The 24,316-nt window shown below is 41.3% G+C and overlaps 1 protein-coding gene across 3 annotated transcripts in view; it reads left to right on the forward strand.

The window, feature by feature from the left end:
- Window positions 1-155: 155 nt before the first annotated feature.
- xirp2a (xin actin binding repeat containing 2a) overlaps window positions 156-24,316 on the forward strand; it is a 41,448-nt gene continuing 17,287 nt past the window's right edge. The window contains exons 1-3 of one of the 3 annotated variants that reach the window (XM_026302090.2): window positions 156-657; window positions 15,794-15,905; window positions 23,718-23,875. In XM_026302090.2, coding sequence (XP_026157875.1) covers window positions 466-657; window positions 15,794-15,905; window positions 23,718-23,875 — 462 coding nt within the window. In that variant the 5' untranslated portion in view covers window positions 156-465. Of the gene's footprint in view, window positions 658-15,493; window positions 15,627-15,793; window positions 15,906-20,006; window positions 20,216-23,717; window positions 23,876-24,316 lie in introns of those variants that run through there. The other 2 variants (XM_026302089.1, XM_026302091.1) reach the window with 2 other exon arrangements.

The following is a 24,316-nucleotide window of genomic DNA, read 5'->3' on the forward strand; positions in this document are numbered from 1 at the left end:
GGAAACAGAACATTAGGGTTAACTTTACAGAATCTGTTTAGACTTCACTCCTCTTTCCTGCTTTTTTTTCTCTGGCATCCACCCTATTTTCTCCCTTCCTCTGTCGTCACCACTTTGGCCTGTTGTTGCAGCTAGCATCTGAATTTGCTTTTCTGAGCCCACATGTGAGTTTACATAGGCTTCTGTGTTTGTATGAGTAATTGCAGGGCAGAGAAGAGAGGGAAAAAACTTCCACCCTGAACTTTTTCTTTTCTCCTCCTCTTTCTTCCAGCCCCTTGGTGTGCCTGCACAGCCCAGAGAGCCTCACAGACAGAAAGCAACCCCAACAACATCGCCATCTCTATTCCTTACTCTCAGTTTTCCCCTCACACTTCCTCACCCCTCCTAATTCACCTCACACAATTGACTTCCCCTCGGAGCACCGGCCTGAAGGGAAAAGGGGGAAGATACAGTTTCTCTACAACAATGGAAATTCAATCAGGAAATGAAGAGGAGGTGGCAACCTTGGGCTTCGTTTCCCGTAGTCCCTCTGGGCCACAGGTATCAGACGATCCGGTGCTCAGAGAGGATCTGCAGGCTGTTAAGAGGATCGAGAGGTTTGACATCCCACTTGATAGCCTGAAGAGGATGTTTGAGAAGCCTGCTGTGTCTAACGCAGTAAGTCCAGCCGCTGTACATTTTTAGGTTTATATGTTGTGTATTTTTCTGTGCAGTGGACTTTTCTCCAGGTAAACTGAGTGTTATGTACCTGCCATGCCCTGCACTTTGTCCTCATTGTGTCACATAGATGAATCGGTACGCTGCAACCTGGCCTCCAACAAATTGAAAAGTTTTGCAGCCTTCAAAGATCCTTGAAATGTGTAGTCAGTAGTGGTGACATGACTGTGAAGTCATGCCTCAGATAAAACAGATCTAGTTTCTGAGTGGTGAAACAACACTGGATTTTCATGTGGCAGGCTGTAGTTTTCTTCTTTACATAATGATTGTAGAGAAAGATATCAGTTGACCTCACCAATCCAATTATTTTTAGATAAAATGGGTAAGACTTGACAGGATGTTGCATTTTTCAGTGTTTGCTTCAGTGGAATTCACTCAGTGGCAGTATGGTGGTTTCTTTAATTTTATTGATTCTCTGTAGTCCATGTCTTCTTGGCAGAGAGCAAGGTGGCCTTCTCTTCCCTGCTTTGTTTTACCATCTCAGCTAGAGTCTCTCAGAGGAAACTCCAAGTCTGCTGGAAGTGAAGTGTCTTATTATGAGAAAACCTCTCATTTCCCAAATGTCTGTTGAGACGAAATGGCCCAGATGACCTACTTTTTGCTCCTAATGTTGCTGTAGATGTCAAAATTTTTCCAAGGACAATACACTTAAAGACACTGTGTGGAAACTCTTTGCTATAGCCCAAAAAATCCACAAAAACCAATGCATGATGGGGAACGTAGTTCTTACAGTGTGCCAGTGCCCACTGGTTTGCTGATATTCGACACCCTGTTATTTGAGACCTATTTTGGGGGGCTTTATGGTTAAGCGGGATTTTAAAAATAACCCTGTAATTGGTACTGTATGTCATCTGCTGCTGCTGGAAGCACTGCCGTCAGCAGGCAGAGACATGGATCTGTTAGAGTCGAAACACATCTGGCTACTGAAATATTTTACAGATTGCTGCGCTTAATAATCCACATCATGAAAGAGCTAAAGATAGCATCTTCTGATGTGTTCCTTTTGCTTTCCAGTCCAGATAATACATCCTTGTTGTTTCAACAGACATGTTTGGGCTGCTGTGCTATGAGTCCTAACATTCTCAGAAAGATAATTACTCCACTGGTTTTATTCTCGCTGTTTTACATTCCACTGTGTCTCGCTGACCATTAGCTGTCTCCAGCTTACCATGTAGAGAATTTTCTCAGCCTCTCCATAAACGGGGGTCACTGACATGTTTGTGTACGTGAATGTTATCAGTCTCTGTTTGTTTTTATATTAACAATGGATCAGGCTGTGAAAAGTCAGTGACTAGCTAGTGAACATAGTGGACCATTTAGTGGGTAAAGAGCCAGATATTTTTCTCAGCAGAATTTGCTCCCTGTTTACTACTTTGAGCATTGTATCGAACCATTTTACAGACTGAGAGTAGAGCAACCAAATAGAACAATTTTGTTGTATTGTAATATAATACAACAAAATATGCTGTTTGTAATTTCAGAAGCACATGTAATAGAAAAAAGAGCATGTATTTAAGTACTTTTTAAATAGAACGCTCTCCAGCTGGTTAAATGTTTGTATGTCACATGTTAGCATTCTAGCACATGCTGTGTCTTGGCATTGTATCATGACTGCTCTTCCTATCTTTCCTTGAAAACAAAAGCTTGTAGCCAGTGTTAATGGAGCGTATGGGCAATGTTCCCAGATTGCCAGAGAGAGGCAAGTACGCTACAGCTGGCTGGTTATAAAACATGACCTTGTCTCCAGCTCATCTGTAAGGCGAAGCTTAATTTTTAATGATGCACGTATTTTTCTTTTTGTGCCCCATTTCATTTATTTAAATGGGGCAGTGTCATTGGACATCCAGTCATAACAGTGACTAATGGATTCCCAGGTGACTGCTCAGCTGTGTCTAAAATCCTCAGCGTGGAGGGAGGACAGGCTTTTCAGCATCTCCAACAGCAGCAGTGGTTTATCTTGAGAGCAAAGAGCGGGGTTTTCCGCTTGCGTAGCTGGCCAGTCCTCGAGGGGACAATGGTTTGTGTTTACAACATCTGTCTGACCTTCTGGTCATGACTGTGTGCGCAGGGAAGAACACACACATGTGCTACGCTGTTCTGCTGTGTGTTAAGAAGCACACAATGTTCAGTGATTAACATGATTGCAAATGTACACAGAAATAGGGCACTCAGCATTTGCACTTTAGAAAACCTTTTTTATTTTGTACAAGCTCATTAAAATGTTTGAGCGGAAATGAGTTACATAATTTAAATGTGTCTAATACTCATGACCTGACTTGGCATTTCTTCATGTTGTGATGGCTGCTGATAGCCAGTGGATGGCAGTGTAACATCTGTGAGGCTGATGGAGGAAGCTGATGATTAAAAACAGTGCCTGTGAAAACCGAAGTATATAAGGAGGAGAATAAATTATATGCTCTTAATCAGGAGTTTATCTGAGTGAGACAATTACTAATCACTTGCTGTTAATTGGAACTGATTTTTAATGCCTAGAGGTGTCTTAAAAAGGCTGTTTTCTTGTGTGTGAGGCTGTCAGATGATGAGGATTTGCATAATTCGCAAAATGTCTAATTGTGATGTGGTTGGTAAATTTAACACAACACAACAAAGAATGTAAAAGGATTTCATAGTCTGGGATAAAGCTAGTCACACATGGTTGACAGGACATGGTTTAAGAGAGTCAGGGGGACTTTTTTTTAGGTGGAGTCATGTGGTCTCAGGCCTTTGAGTGAATGAGGTGTCTTCATAAATTCAGACAGTGGCACTAGAGGTTTGGAATGTTCCCTTGGTTTATTTTCATAACTTGTATCATCACTGTAACTAAGTCTCTCCCCTGTTTCTTTCGTACATCTGACTGAATAGATTTAAAAGATACTCATTTTTCTGTAACCATATTCTCTCCATAAATCTAATCCATAAACCCTCAACAATGCCTGTTTTAAAAAGGCAGTATTCAATTTAAAAGAAATAAAATGAAGCAATGCATTAGGCTTTTCATGTAGTTTATTTTTTATAGATTTTAGATTTTTGAGTCACCTTTCTTCAGCTTTTAAGCAGAGTGTGAATTTTGTCACTGTGCCCTGTGGAAGAATCTCACTTTTAAAGTGTAAAATGACACGCTGGAAGATGAGAATGATTATTGACATGTGGGCTATTTTTCAAAATCAAGGGAAGAAAATCAATATTCACTACTGTTCCTAAATGCACTTAATTAAATCTTAAATAAACTAAAAGCTACAAAATTTCTGCCACAAATTGATCCAGACCTGGAGAGGACACAGGCGTCCTCATCAAGTCCATTGAGCTTGTAAAAATTCCATTAACTTTCCAGCAGGCATCTCTTTCGGCTCAGTTTCAGAGATTCAAATCTTTTAATGGAGCTGGCAGCAGAGCCACGTGCGTGACGCATCGCTGGTCTTCTTTATGATGATGACTTGTTGATCGCTTAAAATAGTTACACTCTGAAACTCCTTGCTGGATTCTGATAACCCATTTGCCTACCTACTGTTTGTTTTCATTTATGGATATGTCGAATTGAAACACATAGTCGGCTCGTTATTGCTGTTGGTACATGTTAAGACACCCAGTATTTTCCAGAGGTTGCTGCATATGCATATTCACTCCCTGTGTGATAATCAATTCCCATAGCTGAGTAATGAATGCATATCTGCAGGTCTTTTTCCATACTGTTGTGTGACTCAGATAGGCTCTTCTCTACCACTGACACCAACAGACCGGCAAGAGCATATGTGTTCAAAAATTAGCCAAAGACCTTAAGGCTTACTTTTTCAGTCATTTACTCTAGATATGGATCTGCATCACTGTGAGGGCAGCAGCATGCTGTGCTCAATCTCCACCATTCATCGTTGCCTTAGTGAAAAAGAGGAAGCACTCTCTAGAAACAGTTTCTAATGCAAATCATGAACAGAAGCTTAATGTTTAAACCTTATGATGACAGCTGCAGCACACAAAGCACAGAGACACCAGGAACATTGAGTTTACAGTTTAACTGACGTGGGTAACAGGCTGTGGTTTAGCACGTTTATTATGGTCATCATCTTAGTTTAGTGTGTTGCCATGCTAACACTTACTAATTAGCACTAAATCCAGAGTACAGATGAGGCAGAACCATATTTCTAAAAACAAAACCAAATTTGGTAGTGATTTACCTTATGGGTTAATAAATTCCTAAAAAATATCTAGAAAATTTCCTGGAACCATGTAGTTTTTACTTATTCTAATTATCTTATTCACTTTGAGTGAATACGTCACACTAACAGTTAATTGGAATTAATTATTTGTAAGTGTAAAAATCTACCACAATGGATCACCAACGAAAGTTGGATTCTTCCTCTGGGCACAGAATCTTAATGCAGGGCATCCAAGAGTTGTTTTTCTTGACTGAACTGGTAGACTCACAGACTGACTGGTTGACACTGCCGCAGAGCTGAGATGAATTTAAAAGCCAGTATACTTATGTGACATGAGGTCCGTCCACATGCATGAGGTTGTATTACACAGTCATATAATTATAGCCTTAAATCCCTAGAATATCAGCCAGGCATGCAGTATGTCAGCCGATGTCGGTTCCATGGTTCAGTGTATATTTGGAGCGGCTGAAAACGGAGCTGGATCTCAAGCCACTCCAGAGTCGTCATGCATAAATAGTAGTGCCTGGTGATGTTGGCATTGCTCGCTGAGCACTGAGAGGGCACGGAGCCTGATGAAAGAGACTGAAATATGATTTACATTCAGTGAGCACAGGGCTGTATTGTGAAAGAGGGGATTGAGGGAGCGGGCAGGAAGGTAGAGGGTAAAGAAGATGGATAGGAACTGACAGATTGACAGGGAATCAACAGGGAGTGCAGAAGAGACAGAACTCGAAATGAAGAGCAAATTCACATTTTAGTAGGTGGAGCAGGACAGACTCTGATTAACAAATTATATTCATGTTTTGATAATGATAAACCGCGTCAGGCCTTACTTCAGGGCTGCACAATCACTGACACTGACAGTTTTTTCACGCTTTTCTCAGTTTCCCCTTTTCTCAACCTGCTCTCCCGTGGAGATGAGCAGATGTCTGTCAGGTTTCAGTCCTAGTTAAGAGCACTGATAATCAGAGCAGAAAGCTCAGAATACACAATGAGGAGCTCTGCCACGGGCCACAAGACACAAAAGCCAGGTACATGATCTCATATGAACCTGTTTACAACATGAGTGGGATCATGTCACAGTGTTCAAACGATGCAGTCAACATATTTCATTTCATAATATGTTGAGAAAGGAATATGTTGTATATGCCTGTTGTATATGTCACCAGAAAGAGGTTTTTATACAAGTTGACTTGTGGTATGTTAATATAAATGACCCTTAGCAGTAGCACATCTCTGTTGTATGTGAGGCACACAGATGTCTAATATTATATATTTGTTACCTACTGTAGATGTACATACAGCTATCTTCTTTAGGGGCTCACCTCCAGCCTGCATAATGATCTACTAATGTCCCTTTTGATTTTCTAATATAAGATAAGATGAACTTTATTCACCCCCGAAGGGGAATTCAGGAGCCAAGCTTTGAAACTCGGAATGACTGGATGTCTGTCAGGCTTTAATTTATCTGCTGCTCACTAGATCTGGGTCAACTTTGTCATTTGCAAATGGACCCAGTTGGGTTACCTAAATCACTCTCTCTCCTTCAACAGCTTCCACCCCACAGGGTTTTTGAACAGGGGCCCTTTAACCCTTTGGAAATGCGTAGTGATGTGCTGAAATGCTGGCTAAAACTACAGTTAAAGAAAATATCATGTATGCTAGCCGAGTGAGTATAGCAGATTTTGTATAACAGATGCATTATTCTCCATTTGCTGTTTAGGTCTTGCCACCCCACACACAGTGAAATGAATAAGCCCATCTTTGCTAAATGTTTGGTTCTAGGGGTTTAGTGATGCAGATGGTGCAACACAGCTAATAAGCTACCACAGTGCCCTTCATTTTGGAAGATCAGTAGTGCCAAGACAGTTTGCTGCTGGTCAACGATGTGGAAATTAGCATAGATTTACTCCACCCCTGCAAGTGTATCCATTATTCATGGGAATTCTGTTCTAATAAATTTTGCTGAGCTTTAAGGATGACGGAAACATAGCATTAATTCAGGTATACCACTTGCTGCAAGTTGGTTCTTATCACCTGTGTCATTCATGCGTCACAATCACTGGTTCGCTCATCAACTGAATAGTAATTTTTCATCACAGTCATGCATGTGCTGTACAGTACCATTTCTCACTGAAACCCTCCTTATTGAAAATAGGAAATAAACATCCTTGTACCAAAGCTGCCCAAAGTTTTAAAAAGATACACAGTTATGTTGTATTTGTGAGATTTGCTTTTAGGCACCAGTTTTGACAAAGGCTTGTCGCAAGAAAAAGTATTTGGTTTTTAAATTTATGAAAACTCAATACTTGAGAGAAAATAGGATCACTACAATGTGTTGTCACAGTCTACATCTATCGATATATTGGTTAGCACAGCAGTTAGAGCAGTTCACCATCCCTGCAGACTGTCACTACTTACCAAGCTGCTAGAACCAAAAGCGTGGCAAAGATTTGTGGATTAATTTTGTTGCAACACTTTCTGGTATAATACCAGTATCAAAATGTTCCTAAAATATATTTGAGCTAGATTTTTGCGAGATGTATTAAAAGAATGAAACATAAGAAGCATAAACAGTGCGGTGGTGAAAACGGAGGGGAGGAGGATTTTTGACAGTACAGAAACACAAATAATGGGGAGAACTCTGACTAAATGTTGCATCATGTATCCAAAAAAAAAAACAAAAAAACAGGCCATTTCACCAACATAAGATGGGAAGAAAACACATCACCCAAGTTTTTATGTGTGGAAAAAAACAAACCTGCACTGATGAAACCTGCACTGTGACTGTCACACCTGGCCAGGTGAGAAGACAGCAATGCAGCAGGCTCGGACTGTGTCAATTCCCGGGTCCTGAAGACCTGTGCTGCACTGCTGTCTGGGATTCTGCACCTCATTTTCAACCTGAGTCTGAAGCTGGAAAGGATACTGGCGCTATGGAAAACATCCTGCATAGTACCAGTGCCCAAGAGGCCCACCCCATGTCCTGTCTCCCTTGCACTTGTAGAAGTTCTCCGATGACTCTGCAGTGGTTGGGTGTATCAGGGATGGGCAGGAGGCGGAGTACAGAACACTGATTGGAAACCTCTTGGAGTGGTCCCAGGCCAACCACTTGCTCCTTAATGTGGACAAGACCAAGGAGCTGGTGGTGGACTTCAGGAGGAAGAGGATACCAGTGGAGCCCATCATCATCCAGGGCCAGGAGGTGGAAGTTGTGGATCACTACAAATACCTGGGGGTTCACTTGAACAGCAGGCTGGATTGGAGGGGCAACAGCCTGCCTATACATGAGTAGACTCTACTTCCTGAGGAAGCTTAGGTCCTTTAATGTATGTGGCAGGATGCTGGAGCTCTTCTACCAGTCTGTGGTTGTGAGTGCCCTCTACTTTACTGTGGGCTGTTGGGGGAGCAGCACCACCCAGAGGGACATCAGCCGGATCAACAAACTGATCTGGAAAGCAGGACACATTATTGGCAGGGACATGGAGACGTTCGAGTCAGTGAGGGACAGGAGGTCACTGGACAAGCTGCTCTCCATCATGGACAATTCTTCACACCCACTTCAACAGATCATAGAGGGTCAGAGGACCTCATTCTCCTCCAACAGACTCATCCAGCTCCGCTGTCACAGTGAACGGTACAGGACTTCATTCATACTGTTCTCCATCCTTCTGTTTAATAACTCCCCCCTTTGCAGCAGATGACTCCACCATCCTCCACCTTACTTCTATCTGTGTGTGTATTGTACATATTCAAATATTGTATTTTCTGCTTGTATTATTCTATTTTATTATTCTATCTATCTATCTATCTATCTATCTATCTATCTATCTATCTATCTATCTATCTATCTATCTATCTATCTATCTATCTATCTATCTATCTATCTATCTATCTATCTATCTATCTATCTATCTATCTATCTATCTAAAAACCCTCCAAGAAGAAAAATGAAGCACATGCAGGCACCAGAGCAGCAGAGTACGTGCCCTTTGCTGATTTATCAGGACAGCTTTATACAGTAAAGAGCTTGGGTATGAAAGGTCTGAGGTCTGTTGCAGTTCTGTAGCTGATTTGTTATGTCACCTTAAATGTGAATCATATATCTTTGTTGTCTTTGTTTGAGCTCACTATGTGTGTTTTTTTTAATTTGTTCATTTCCTCTGCCTGTCTTTCAAAGTCCTTCTGTTCTGCTGTTGTCCACCTCCTTTTTTCTGTGTCTGGGTGTTTGGCCTTCAGTTAATCCATTCTGTCCCGACTGGCCAAACCAAATCACTGTAACAAAGCAGACTCCCCCCTACCACAGTCGCCGTCTGTTGTTCATCAGTTTTTTTTTTTGCTTGCCTTTTTCCTGTCCTATATAATGCCATTCTCTCCCCACTCATTTACTTTTTCACTCTGACTCTATTTTGTCTTTTTTGGCCTGTGGCTTCTCTCTCTCTCTCTCTCTCTCTCTCTCTCTCTCTCTTCCCCCTGTCTGTTTCTGGACTGTCTCTCTTTTGTGCCTATGTTTGCCCATGAGTGCTTGAAATATTGATGTGGGCGGATCTCGCCATGCCTCTGTTTAGTCATAATAAGGACAGTCGATAGAGGATAGAAACCAAAAAAAATTGTTTTTGTACTTCTGCTGGATCGCAAAAGGGAACGCTTATGGCACCCGGCGCAAACAAAAGCACTGGTGAAAAGAAAGCAGCCGCCACATAGTAAACAGAGAGAGACAGAAGGGGTAGAAACGAGGATGGCATGAAAGCAGGGATGACCTTCAAATGAACAATGTGCACAGTTGCATAACACCAACAAGGAGGAGGTGATTGAAGAAGGCAGCCAGTTAGCATTGAGACCCCAATTTAAGGCTAATCTGCAATGCTCTGTTGTTTTTTTCACTTTTTCAAAGGCTCTCTGCTGATTTTTGTATATGTTTAACCTCAAAAAGCACCAATATAGGGAATAAAGGTCTACAAGGTTTTGCTTGTGTTATTTGACCTGCAAATTAAAATACTGGCTATTTATTTTTTAGATTTTATTAGCTTTTTTTTAGCCAGTTCAGTAGTTCACAATACCAATTTGCTTCTTTATTATGGTTTGTCTGTGCATAATGTTGTGCATACTTGCAAGTGCAGGTCTGTCTTTGCCTACTGATCTTTAAAAATCTTTTTATTTGTCCAAAATAAACCAAATAACACAGATATTTCAGAATATATAGGTGCACATTGCTGCGGATACTATAATGTATTTTTGGCCGCTGTAACAAAGTGGCCCTAGGGGCGGGGATGGCAGTTTGTCGGTCAGCCAGTCCACCACTTTGGTCCAAACTGAAATATCTCAAGAACTACTGGATGGATTGCTATGGAAATTGGTACAGACATACATGCTGTTCTGAGGATAAATCTTGGTGTTCCCCTAAGTTTTAATCTAGTGCCTCCTGACATAAGAGTATTATGGCTCAAAGTAAATGTCTCTACTGGATGGCTCTAACAGTTTTCCTCCATTATGTCACTATTTCAACAACCAAATGCCTGCAAAACTCCCATCAGCTGTTGTTTGTGGTTAGTGATAATTAAACTAGGTCTGTAAAGACTGCAGCTGGCGAACATACACTTTCTGCATGGGCGTGTAAGTTGTTTGGTAGAATATTGTAAATGGCAGCTACAGCAGAAAAGACTTGCAAGTTAATTTAGCAATTAAATCATGCATCACATTCTAGAGCTTGAGAATAATGTTCTTGGTTTTGCCTGCCAGCTGGAGAATATGAAGCAGAGATGGTGGCATGTGTCCATTTTGACTCTAATGAGAGAGGATGTTAAATTGTTTAGTGTTGAGAATTGATCTGAGTATGTTAGAGAGAGGTCAGGGGGCATGGGTCGGATGACACAACACAGGCTTTTGACATGGTAGATCACTGTTCATGACCTTTTTTATTGCAGCCATGATGACAATTTAACAGTTAAACTACAATCTTTCCCTAAAACTAACCAAGATGTTTTTGAACATAAACAGAGCTAAATAGTGACTACTCTATAACCTTAACTGTGTAATTCGTGAACAGCATGAATTGAGAGGCTTAGGTCAAATTTTTATTTTTATATCCATTTTTTGCAATGGGGGAGGTTGGCTTGACAGCAACGTTTCGATTAAAACATCAATATGAAACCACAAGTAGATGTTGGAAAAACTCTAATTACATTGGCAGACACATCAAAATCAACTGAGTAAATGTGAACTACATTTAGATGCCAGTAAATGACTTGCACTCTGTCAGTGAAACCTATTAGATCTTTTTGTGCAAATAAATCTCCTCTCACAATAGCTGTTTCTTTCAAGATGACAGTCATGTAATTAACTCAGGCATTCATGCATTCACTCATCTATTTATGCACACATCCTAAATGATTTAGCTTCAGAGGTTGAAACATTGCCATGTACAGCCAGCTGCAGTCACCACAGCTGAATGTTGAGGTTCCTTATGATGCTGTTCTTTAGAAGCTCCAGAAACCTCAGAGTATACACACTGAATGGACCAGATATCCAGACTTTTTGGCTGTTGATTCTTCTCCATCCTCAAATTCTTGAAATTTTCACTCCAGACAGGTTTAGACAATTTCTGTAAAGCTCATTCAGTGCAGTAACAGTTTAAGTTGACTGCTAAGACCTTTAGCTCCCTGCTTTGAATTGTCAGAGAAGGTCACAGATGTTTTAGAGAAATAAATCCATTGCAATTGGTTGCTTGGTCAGGCTGAGTGATTTATTTACTGTTGTTGAGCCTCGTGAGTCATGTTTGAGAGTAGCCACTTGTATGTTATGCCAGCAAACCCATAAACATAAGGCAGCTTTCACAGCTAGAAGTGCTTATTCCAAGAGCTGTCAGGGAGTGTGCATGTAGCTCAGTTGTCTGTGTAAATGCAGCATTTACATGCAACATTCACTCCTGTTTGCACCAATTGCTGACAAAGGAACTCTGCTATTTAAACTGGAGTATCCAAACAGTGATTCATGTGTGGATGACTTGACAGCTCCCTTCAGTCACTCACCATAAACAGAACTAAACTATCTAAACCAGAGATGGTGTCATGAACAGGCATTAAATTAACAGCATTAAATTAACTATCTTGTAGTCAATTGCCTGTTGCAAAAATGACAGGATGCTGGTGTCTTGCTAAATCTTTTATTGCTTTTGTGAGAACATTAATGTGAAGAGGCTGAACACAAGCATGCAGAGAAAATAGAAGCATCTGGGGAGTTGCTGAAATGGAAGATTTCATAGATCTTGGGATTGCTGGTCCCAGGTGGTCCTAGCTCAAATCCTGCCCGCCATTCACCTGCAAGACAGTCAAGATAACAAGCATGCTGCAGAAGCTCTCGAGCAGTCTAGAGAGCTGTCTCGACACAGAGAAACGAAGATAGAGTATCAGAATAAAGAAGAAAGACAAGTATGGAAAGCAGAGCAAGGAAATGAAAGAGCAAATGGGATGGAGTAGGAGAAGAACAGAGAGCAATCCAAAAATAACCTCTTAAAAGTGTTTAAGGAGTACATGCCACTGAGGTGGGTGACCTCTCTCTTCCAAAGTGTCACATGTGATATCGAACCAGTGGACCTCATTGATTTAAACTCCTACTGTAGCCTCACCAATTCCAGCAAAAGCATTTGGAGTAGTCCCAAGCTATCTGAGTCAGACGCAGGAGAGACAGATAGCAGCTCTGTGGTAACTTGTATTCAGACTCATCACAGTCATTTTGCCAGAATTTACTGACTGTTATCCATTCCCCAGCCGCCACGTCCAGTCCAGGACACAGTCATATTTTCTTTGCCATTGTGAAAAAGTCTGCAGTGGACTGAGATAAATCCACTTGTTTCATGTTAACACTCCATCCAAGAGAACTATTACATCCTTACAGCTGACATTATCTCACCCAGCTGGCACATTCTCTCACTTGGCTTGAGAAAAATAAAACCTTCCGACTCACTTCTAGACTAATTGACTTATCGAGACTGACATTTTTTAAGCTGAGGGTGACACAGGGGGGAAGAGGGGGAGGACAGATAGGGAACATTTGAGGAGACAGAGGTGGACGGCTCTCCTCAGAGACCCACCACTGCACTGCGCCGTGTCATTAAAGTCCTACTAGCTTGTTACAGGATGAAAATGTCAACAGCTGACACAAGATCAGCGTAAAATGGTAAAGACCATGTACATATGACAGCAAACTCATAATTTCCTGGAAGAGTCTATGTTCTGATGTCTTCCTCTAATAGGCACCAATACAAAGGTGGAAGGTGTCGCGGTGTCTCCTTCCCAGGGTGCTGTTGCGTGTATTAATGTTTCCTGTTACCATGGTTTCACCACCACTGGTCCAACTGGCCACTTTGTAGGCGCCTGTCACACATGAAATGGTCCCAGATGGCCAGAATTGATTTCATTAGCTGAGCTTCTTTTAAGAAGAGTCAGTGATTTTTTTTTTTTTCCCACAGGGATTATCTCTCGCGACAGGCCGGCAACGTTTTGAAAGATTTCACAGAGCACTGTCCCTATTAGCTCTGTCAGTCTGCTGGAGATATGCAGGGACGCCCCCTGCCTCGACCCCCCCATTCCCTCTTCCTCCTTCCTCCTTCCTCTGTGGCAGCCTGAGCCCAAAAGAACATATGGCAGTCAGATAGCACTCTGTGATGGCTGCACAAGATATTGTGCTGTGCCACTGCTGCTGCTCACTCCATGTGTTTCATAAAATGGATAACTGCAGTCCTTGCTTCTGATTGGTGGAAATGTATCACAAAATACATGGTTAAGTCAACATTTTGGACACATAATGACCAATCAGTCACCAGTCTGGTGCATTTAGGATGGACTGCACTGTTGGCAGAGATATACTGGTTTCTAAAAAAAATCTTAAAAGAAAGCTGCAAAATACCAGATCAAATAAAATGGGTGTTAGTTTTTATTATCATGGTTTCCCAAACATTATCAGTCAACTGGCTGGTTTTCTTTGTATGTATTGTTCTGCAAAAGGGCAATTATTGTAATGCCAGTAATATGAATAACAGCAGGCCAAAGTCCAGCTTAATATAATTTTAAGAAAATTCTTTACTCAACTGTGAAATATTACAGGCCTATATTCGAATTTCCATCTTGCTTTTGTGCCAAATGTAGCACTGACATGGCTGTGCACAAAACTGTAAATTTATATTTGAACAGAGTTGGATGCAAAAAATATCTATTTTGGTTATTTGGTTTAATATTGCATTTATACGGTCAGTTACAATCTTGTTTGTGAGAGGTGATAGTCTCAGGTCAGCCCTGGAGCACATTTTTAGAGATTTTGAGAGTCAGGTTTTTTCAGCCACACCCCAGAGTTCAGGTCTGTAGATGAAGAACGTAGGTTTTAATCATGCACATTTTTAGTATTTAATTTTTCATTGAGATTCCATGTTGTTTCATCTTCCATTATACAGCTGAAACGTATCTATTAATATAGAGCAAAGATCTTTCAAAATGTGTTCACATCAACAGACCACATGAATTCATAATTTACCATGCACATTATCTTTAAGACAAGTGTAAACAAGCTCATCAGAAAGCCAAAGATAAATCTTGCAGTTCCTTTAATGGCTTTCATTCACTGACTTTCACTTCTGCCACCAGCTGATCTCAGAGCACCACAAATACACACACTTTTCACACACTGGCCTGTAAAACAGCTTTAGCCCTCATGCACTTATTCATCCCCTGAGCAAAGTAGCATCCTGTTGTAGACAAAATGCTGTTTAATATCAGCAGTCAAACAGAACACGGGGGAGCTGTGGCTAGCAGCTGGTTTGTACTGCGTGCTTTTGCTCCTTGCAGCTCACTGATTTGAGCTTTATTTGATGTGAGTGCTACTTTAGCAAGAGAGAGGGAGAATGACAGTGACAGAAAAAGATATTAATGTTTACATCCGTGTTTTGCTGTGGTGTTTGTGTGTGTGTGTGTAATGTTGTAGGAAAGTATGCAAATGACCATGCATGTTTTTCAAGGATTTGCTAAATGGGATTTTTGAGGACAATGTTTTGTCCTTTGGTGCATTTATGAAATTATGGTTGACACCTTCAGCAGAGAGAAGGAGCCCAGCTAGACAGCCAGGCTTCTGTGTACGTGTGTGTGTGTGTGTGTGTGTGTGTGTGTGTGTGTGTGTGTGTGTGTGTGTGTGTGTGTGTGTGTGTGTGTGTGCGTGCCACATGGTTTGCTGTGTGCAGAGCTGTTGCGTGTTTGTTGTCACTTTGTGTTGAAAAAATAAAAAAATGCTATGGGGAATATATTGGATTTGCAAATGAAAAAAACACACCCTCACATTTGCAAAGACACACATTTCTACATAAACATAAATTCACAGGTGTGTTTGTTCCCCATGGGGATGATTTGCAACTGAATAGGCAAGTTGCACTGGCTGACTTGTAAGTTTTGACAAAATGCTTCCAGGGGGAAAACAAGTCTGTATGCACCAAGGACATGCCATTTACCAATGTTGTACCTTTTATCAATAGAAGCCTATGAAAACACCTTTAGTTACAGCTTGAGTGGGTCTATTAAAATTCAACCAAGTGCTGTTTACACTAACTTTCCAGTCAGTGCCTCCTGTTCAAGGTCGTCTCACCTCCCTTTACACTCACAGGTGTGTGTGTGGGCATGTACATGTGTTGTGTGTGCATACCAGGCGACAGTAACAAAGTTTCACTGGAATCCAGGGCTTAAGAGTAGACACTTGACTGTATCATTTATCATACTCGAGGTATGTGTGGTATAATGTGCAGCATGTGTGTTTCTGTGTGGGTGTGTCTGTTGGTGGAGTGTACAGGTGCAGCCAGCTGGTTTTGATGACCCATAGTATGACTTGTCCATGTACCTGTTGAAAAAGCGCAGGTGTTTCCTCTGATAACTCTCTCTCTCCCCTACCAGGAAGTGACAACGGTCCACACCTTAACATCCAAAAGAGTGACATCCAGTTGCTTCCCTCAGCCTGACCCATCCAGAGATCAGACCATGGCCTCACCTCAGGACACCAGTCCTTGTGAGTATTTTTTAGCTTTATTTGGAAAACTGTATTATTCAAAACAGAGTTCTGAGAGTAACTTTTCAGAAAGCTTTGATGCAACATCAGATGTGTTATATGACAAGACGCCCAGCCTGTGATTGCATCATGGTTACACTAGTCTGTCAAGCAAACAAACAAGGCTGTGGGATGGTTAATGCAGTGTTTTGTTCCATTTGTTCTATGAGATAAACGTTTGGCAGAAAGCAGCTTTTTGAAAACTAGATTGCTCTTCCCTAGATAAGGCTGCCTCCCTGGCAGCTTTTTAATGGGAAGCTTAGGGTCTGCTAGATACTGTGCTTCCATTACTGTGATAGCGACGCCAGTTTGTTTCCCACTGATGCTGATAGCAGTGCAGGATTACAGTGTGAGATACAGTCCATTCTTTAACTCTACGTGGATCAAAAACAAACTAAATGGAGCGATACTGGGAAGATACTGACTTTCAGGTATCGCCGTATGTTGATCTTGGAGTGAGTGTTACTTTTGTCCATGTGCTGTGACACAATTCATAGAAACCAAATGTCTTTGCCAGGACTCAAGGCGTTATCAAGGTGTTGATCACATGCACGGGCACATTTTTAAACTCAAACAAGCCCAAACTCAGCATAGTCGCACATGCAGACTGGGTGCCGTGCCATCTCTGCATGAGATCAGTGAGTCTTTTGTGTCGCCTGGCGGTGCCCGAAATCTCTGTGCCATGTCTAAAATTGGAGCTTGTTGACGATCCTCAGTGCTCCTGTTGTCCTGACTGAGCGACGGCTTTTGTCTTTGCTGACAGGTTGTCAGTGACAACACTGCATAATCTGCCAGGTCAATGACTGACAGGGAAGGTGGCGTGGCGGTGGGGGGCTGCACAAGCTGTTCTCTGCAAAGCCACAATGTTTAAATAAAGCAGAGAGTAACTTTAAACAGATGCAAAGCTCACCTCTAAATCTCCATGCTCCTCTTTCTAAAAAGACACCCCTGTTTACATGTTTTCTCTCATATTACACAAGAATCACCACCATGAAGTTGTGAGTGGCTTTGCGGCACACTCAATAGGGGGTGTTAAATAGCAGTGTTTTTTATTTTATTACTTAAAAGTTGAGTGTTTATATTTATAATAGTCTGTGGCCGATTAAACCTGTCAGACAGACTGTGCCCAAGAGAGTTTTTCAGTGCGCGCAAATGCTGCCAGTTGGAGGTAGATTTGCCAAAGGACTGTTTTTGTTTTAATTAATCTTCTCCTAGACTTGCCTGCCAAGTGATGATGTCTTTATAATATTATCCAGGGGAAACACAAAGATTTTTTTTTTTCTGTTCAACTTCAGATTTGATCCCTTTAGTGACTGTTAAGTGACAAAATTTACTTTCAAGACAAGACAGATGTTTGGAAACAGAAAGTTCAGGTTTGTATATTAATATGTGGCTGGTTCATGGTCCCTGTGGAGCAGCAAAGCCTCTGCATTGTGATGTCTACCCGCTGTATATACAGTTGGTCTCTGATGCCCTTGACATTTAAACCTAATGTTTCTTAACCATGCTGAGCAACTACATTCTTAGAAGCATTACATTACATTAATATCTTTGGTCTCACCTTGACCAGTGTTGGAAAGCAAATGTATTTTTTCTGTTTTACGTGGCTGTTCTTTTATGTTACCTACTTTTAATCTGTAAAGCGAGGCTATGTAATTTTTATACAAAGTAGATTTTTATATTTTTTGTATATTTTTATACAAAAATAGATTTTTTCCCTTAGAAATGAAATATATGATGATTTCATATTCAGGGACCTGCGTTCCTCACTTAGACACAACATATGTCACCAGGAGGCATGTTTGTTTTTCTTGTGATACTTTTCATAGTACTCTTTTCAAAGTACATAGTACTTTTCCTGCATGTTAGCCTTAATCAGATACTAGTCAGTATGGATAGCATTTTTAACTCTTGGGAAATGAAGGGATATTCATTTTTCCATTGTATTTCTGGTCTCAGTGACTACTTTTCTTGCTTACTAGTTAAATGAGGAAACTGTGGCTACTCTCAGGTTAAATATTAACTTATGTGTTGTAGTCCATTGCTCAGCCATCCCTCCAAGGGGTCAGCCTTTCCTGTAAGGAACTGTCAAAGATAGTTTTCTGTATATTTTTCTGCTGTTTCCTTGTTCTGCTTGAAAGTGTAAGCTGTTTCTGTCATTTATTGTTTAAAATGCAGCCACTGTGAAGGGCTTTGTGACTGTTACAGTGACTGAAAGCTGTGGAAATTAACTTGACTTGGCACGGCAAATAGTAAATCCCACATTTGTCCAACTGTGTTTTCAGGTTAATCTAATTCTTCCTTCTGCTTATCACTCACATACTAACACATTTTCCTGTCAGAAGTCTTGTCTCGTGGAATTAGCATTTTTAAGACCTTGTGTTTGAGCTCCTCATCGTGACATTCTGCGACAGCAGTCACTCTTGGCAGCTAAACTTTCAGGGTTGGCTGACTCTAAAAGACACACTTAAAGGAGGCTTGAAGAAACTTGCTAGTTTAGCAACATTAAGTCATTAACACCCATAATGCAACAGTCTTAATGCAATATAAGATAGGGGCTGACACACTAATTACCTTCCACATTTATAAGAGAGAAAATAATTTTGTTGGGTTTGAAAAAGAGAACCATTTGAACAGGATATTTATCATCATTTGCAGCATCTGTGATGTGTTTCTTGTCTATTTAGTAGAACTGCCATTCTCCAGCCCTAAATGGCTGAGAATGAAATTGCTAGGAATGTGAGGTGTCTTGACATTTTGTTCTCACTGGCAAAAATACCATTAGAAATACCCCAGAGAGTCGTTAGCATTGATTAGTACAAACCAATACAAATACAGTATATTGGATTTGGTGTTATATAACATAGAAATGTACATCTTTCCCTCTGCAACTCATTTAACAAATTAAAGATACTACTTTCATTTAGCCCTTAATGTTTTTAAAGTTACTTGAGTGTGGGCTCACACTGGATCTCAGGCCCCTTTATTAGGTATTCTAACGGAGTATACTTTTCCACTTTACCAACAGAAAATCCATCTACCTTTTCAGGTGGGTTATCACCAGAATGCAGCTCCTCTACAAAACCTGATAACTACAGTTTTCTCTAGTCAACAACCACTCAGTGTTTCCTACATGGCTGTATAATGTAAGGTAGATCCTTTTCTGTATTGTCAAGAAGGATATAGGTTGAAAGAGAGAGAATGAAGGGCCCCGGGCTGAGGTGACACAAACAGGTCACTGGTTTAAAAGAGGACCTTTGCCATTGCTTTAAAGCAACATATGTCTGAGGAGGGAAAGAAATAAACAGGCACAAGAAAGAATATCAGTGTAATTTCCTTCCACTGATTACCAGCTTGAGTTTGATCATTAAGCGCGTCTTGCTCAATCCTCATGGACCTCTACACAGCAGGCACTGTGGTTAAATTCCCCACTTAGCATTAGGTATAGGGCTGTCCATCTGAGGAGTTGTCTTTGGAAAAATGTTCAAAGACATCACAAAGGCAGGCTTACAGTGTGCAAGATGGGTTCTTCAGAGGGAGCGAAGGTTTCACCTAGAAAGGTATACACAGCTGCTCTTGGCAGAATGTTTGAAGTCATTTGCCCCAACATCCTGGGTATATATCTTAGACCTATGAGACAGCAAGAACTGAACACAGTGAACTTAGTTTAGCAGCTTTCAAAGTGTTTCTGGGGAAAATGAATGTCTGATAAGAAGCTGATGGGCCTTCCCAGAGCTTGTGTGCATTGTATATGAAGCAATATGTATCACCACTGTGTGTGCTGACTCATAAAATGTCATGATATTTACTGTGCTAACAGGCAGTAATTCCAAATGCCAAATGTCTGTGACTGTGTAAATGAAGAATGTACCAAGTGTCTGTTTTCCAGCTCACAGTGTGGGACGTGGGGTGTCCATAAGACTACTGTGACATAAGGTTAAGGGCATGTTGGGTACCTCAGTACTTGACACTAAAAAAAGCCAGCCCTCATCCTCCTACCCTCTCCCCCAGGTCCATCCTATTTTTTACGATGGGGGACTTCTAAAATAAAATCAGCTGTCGCTGGATGCCTGGGCCTTACTGAGCTGTGGAGTGCACTGCTGGAGCTGGTCTCCAAGCCTCACTGTCCGTCTCTGCCTAGGATCGGTTCTCTCTGTTGGGTAAAGGCTGGGTGACTTAAACCCAATTCTTTTTTCTGGAGTCCAAGACCCTTTTCTAATCTGTTGGATACTATTGTTTGACACAAAGAGCAACATACTGAGTTAAAAAAGGTAAGAGATACATGCGGACTATCAGCATTTCAATGCTAACTCTTGGATCAACATAAGCTCTAGTGTCAGCACAGCTCTTTTAAAGTGAGTTTCCACTGAAGCACAAGTGGAAGGAGACAGATTGGAAATGGTAGATGACATTTTAGCTGATAATGAATTAGTTTGATGGACCCAGACATGAGACGTCGTTGCTGTAAAATCGAAAAATAAGATGAAACAGAAGGGGGTTTTCTGTGCTGGAACATAAGGTGCAACGGCTTCATAAAGAATAACATGATGTTGGAGTGTGTTTCTGTGATTCCACCAGGATTTGTGCATTGTTATTAAACATGTATGGGCCCTATCTGCTTCCTTCCGCCAGATGTAACCAACAGCAATCTGATCTGGAATTTTCTGAAAGCATAGCAAATCAGAAACAAAGTGCTTAGTCTAGCATAAGGAAAGGCTCCAGGGCAATCCAGTTTCCATGTAAAGAAGTTATTTTGATAGATTTGACAGCTCAATTATTGTGCCTGATTTGCTTTCGTCGGTAAGGAAGAAATCGCCCTCTATGGCTGACATTTCAATTAGTGTAGCTCATTTGGTGCTCCTGTCAAACTCACCAGCCAAAAGCTTTGGTCGGAACGTACTCAAAGGAACACTGGGTTCCTTCAGGGTTTTATTGTGAAGAGAAGGCAAAGAAAGCGGGTGACGCCTCTGTGATTAGACGGTGGCCTCTGCCTGGCACGGATCTATGAGCCATGATTTCTCTTTGAGCTACGACACCCTGCTGCCTTGTCTCACACCCTTAAACTTAGAAATTACCCTTTTTCCTTTTCTCTCTCTTTCCTGGGCACATTCTCTTGTGTTGTCTCTTTCCCCAACACCCCATGCCGCCCTTGAACTCCTCACTTCTACCCAGCCAGCGGTGCAGAATCTCACCTCCATTTGCTTTAGCGCAAGCAGCGGAAAGGAGGCAGTGACAGGGAGGTCAATAGCTCTCAGCTGGGCTCAATATAGCCACTGAGTCATGCATAGCGGCAACAGCGTGGCCTCCCCTGTTGACTTTTCCTGCCCTCTCCCACTTCCATTACCCCCCACCCGGTGCCATCACTCCTGCCTCTGCTATAGCATTGGAGAGATAAGAAGCTAATACTCTTAGTAGAAGAAGAAACTAAGTCAGCGCTGTGGTAAATGTGCCTGAGTCCAGTTGTAGAAATGGCACAGGTTATAAGTGTAAGCCTGTGAAAAAGTTTTTTCTCATATCGAAACCACACTGTAAACACAGCCTGGGCCTTTGTTATGTCTGGGGCATTTTAAGAAATAAGATAATGTTTGAAAGCTATTAATAATGCCAATTAAACATCCATTGGTGCCAGAAGTAATTAGTGTCAGGATAGGGACACTCCTGAAATGACTTTCTCTTTAGAAATTCTTGAATTCTGACTTTTCCTTTATTTTATTCCTTTCCTCTTCACTTGCACATGTGCACCCCTGTAACACTTCCACTCCATAAATCTCAGTGTTACAAGGCAACATGACGCTGCAGACGAAGCCGGTTTATAAAAAGGCTGGGCTAATGTTTTTTTTTAACCTCGAGTCACCCTCCTCCTCTAAAGCCCAGTTACCTCACCTCCATGCTATGGCAACTTTGCATACAGCATTGCCATACCTCAGAAGCCAGGCTTATCCACAGCACTGTTGTCACTGTTGTCATGTCTCTGCCTCTCTGGCAGCTTCAGACCATGACGTGAACGTTAATCTATGGTGATAAATGAGGGCTTTATCCTTGTGTTTCTGTCCCCGTGCTGATATTAGGTTACACCGCAGCCTCAGGTGTAGGATATCTGACCCATATTTAGAGGATGTAGGGGGTAAAAACCCTGTTTATTTTCGGATGCTGCTGTCTGTGCAGCCTGTTTCTCTCCCTGATGGGTTATTTATTTCACTAACATGCCAGACGTAGCATAAAGCTAAAAATGGCGGGATGAAGAGAGCATGCTTTTGTTACATGACATCTGTGTAAAGGCTTGGTCAAACCAGTTTGTGGCACAGCCAAATTCATCCACACAACTTCAAGAGATACTGGATTATTGGTGTTATGGTAGACTCCAACTTCCAAGGTGCATTTCAAAAGCAAAAACATATTTTATCACCTAACGTGTCTTTGAACTTGCCTCTACTCTGATTCACATGGTTTGTTCTCCATGGCAATAGAACCAGAGGCTCATGGGATTGTCGTATATATGTACAGCGCAAGCCTGCATTAATTCCTGCATGAAACCTGCTCACACCTTTAATGCAGGTGTGAACTCATATTTAAACTGGGAAATCATGTTGTTTTATGCACAATGGGTGTTTGATATCTTCATTTTTATGGCATGGGTACTGGGTGTAGGCTATAGCAAGCCAACGTAGTCTACATATACAACCGGTAGGCTTAGATGAGCAATAAGTCAGCCAAGCATGAATGGTATGCACTATACTGGTAAGCAGTGAATCCGTTACTAATCTCTATAGTCCTCCAGCACCAGGGACATCTTGATCTGATCCAAATGTATTTAAGAAGCAGCTGCTATATCACACCTCTCAAATCAACATCAGTCACTACTGAAGTAGAAATAATACTGACCTATTTATACTAGTGCACACACATGTGCACTAGCTGTAATCACCTGTAGTTATGAGAAAATCAAAGTGTCAAAAAGTTGCAGCGTGAGCACATGAGAGAAGATAATTTCTATTTAGGGTGTTTTTTCATCCCACAGTGTTGTTGCCTGGAGAGGGACACATACCAGTAGCTAAAAGGTCCAGTGTGGGTGTATGCTGAGCCTTAGGAGAGTTTTCTCTGTTGCTTAATGATGCTTTGTAGCACAAAAAAGTCAAATGTAAAATCAATGGTTTTCTCTAATTGGCTATCCGCAGGGATGCACTAAGCAGTATGAAAAATCATGAAGCAGTGATTGTGATTGATGAATATTCAGCTTCAATTTCATGTCAGGATTTGTCACACATTGTTCACCTCTGGCCACTTCTTGGTTAAAATATCTACATTATCTTGAGCTTTGCAGATAGCTTAAAAAAATGGGATGGGATTTCCTGCAGTTGGGATCAGAAAAAGGGATGAAAGTAAAGCTTAGCAATACTTTTGTAAATCAAAGACACATTAAATTCATGTATATACATGTGTTTCTTTCCCTTTTTTTGGTGTAAAATGAAGCTACGGTTTGATTATGTAACATTTTAGAACGGGCACTGTTTTCTTTGAAACAGCTAAACGAAAAATCTATTGGATTGATTCTGGTAGAAACCTCAGCTTGTTCCAGTATATTGACAAAAATCCCATATAAACAAAACTGTCCCCTAAGCCTAATTATTAAAGGGCAAGTCTTCATTGATGTGCAAATATCAGCAGATCTCTTGAGGAGATATCTAACTATTACATAAAGCCGAGTTTGGTGTGAATGCATTACTAAGGGGCACTCAGAGCTGAAAACTAACTGTCTTTTATGCCTGTGTGCAGCTGCAGGCAGCGCAGGTAGATCCAGGTCAGGTCATCCCGAGGAGAGGACCCTGAGTGCCGACAACCAGGAGGCTGAGCCGGTGTCGGTGAAAGAGCGGCTGGCGATGTATCAGGCCGCTGTGTCCAAGAAAGGAACCAGCAGCTCCTCCTCTGCTGTGGTAAGACCATACTTTTACCTGGATGTAAAGGGAAGTGGCAGTTAGAATATGCATGCAGCTGGAGAGACGGCAGACAGTCACGTACACGGGCTCAGCAGTGTTTTGATTAAAAGGCTACACTGACAAAGTGTGAGAGGCATTGCTTATATTTATGACCAAATTTCTGTCATTTAATTCTGCCCACGGTATAAATCTGCTGTCCTGTAGGCTGTTTTGTTGAACAGAAAAGGGAGGATGGAATGTGGGGCAATTTGTCATTGTGTCATAAAACTCAGTACAGGTTGGGAAGAACCAGATCTCTCAATGAGAGGTAAAATACCAAATCTCAGTTGGGCATATAGAGATCTGTGTCATAATTCTTAGTGCCATATTCATATTTTATCATCCACAGTTTTGGGTTAGTTCATATATCATCAACTCATTGCTCTTTACTCTTAAGTG

Source organism: Mastacembelus armatus, chromosome 2, assembly GCF_900324485.2.
Source record: "Mastacembelus armatus chromosome 2, fMasArm1.2, whole genome shotgun sequence".
Taxonomy (NCBI): Eukaryota; Metazoa; Chordata; class Actinopteri; order Synbranchiformes; family Mastacembelidae; genus Mastacembelus; species Mastacembelus armatus.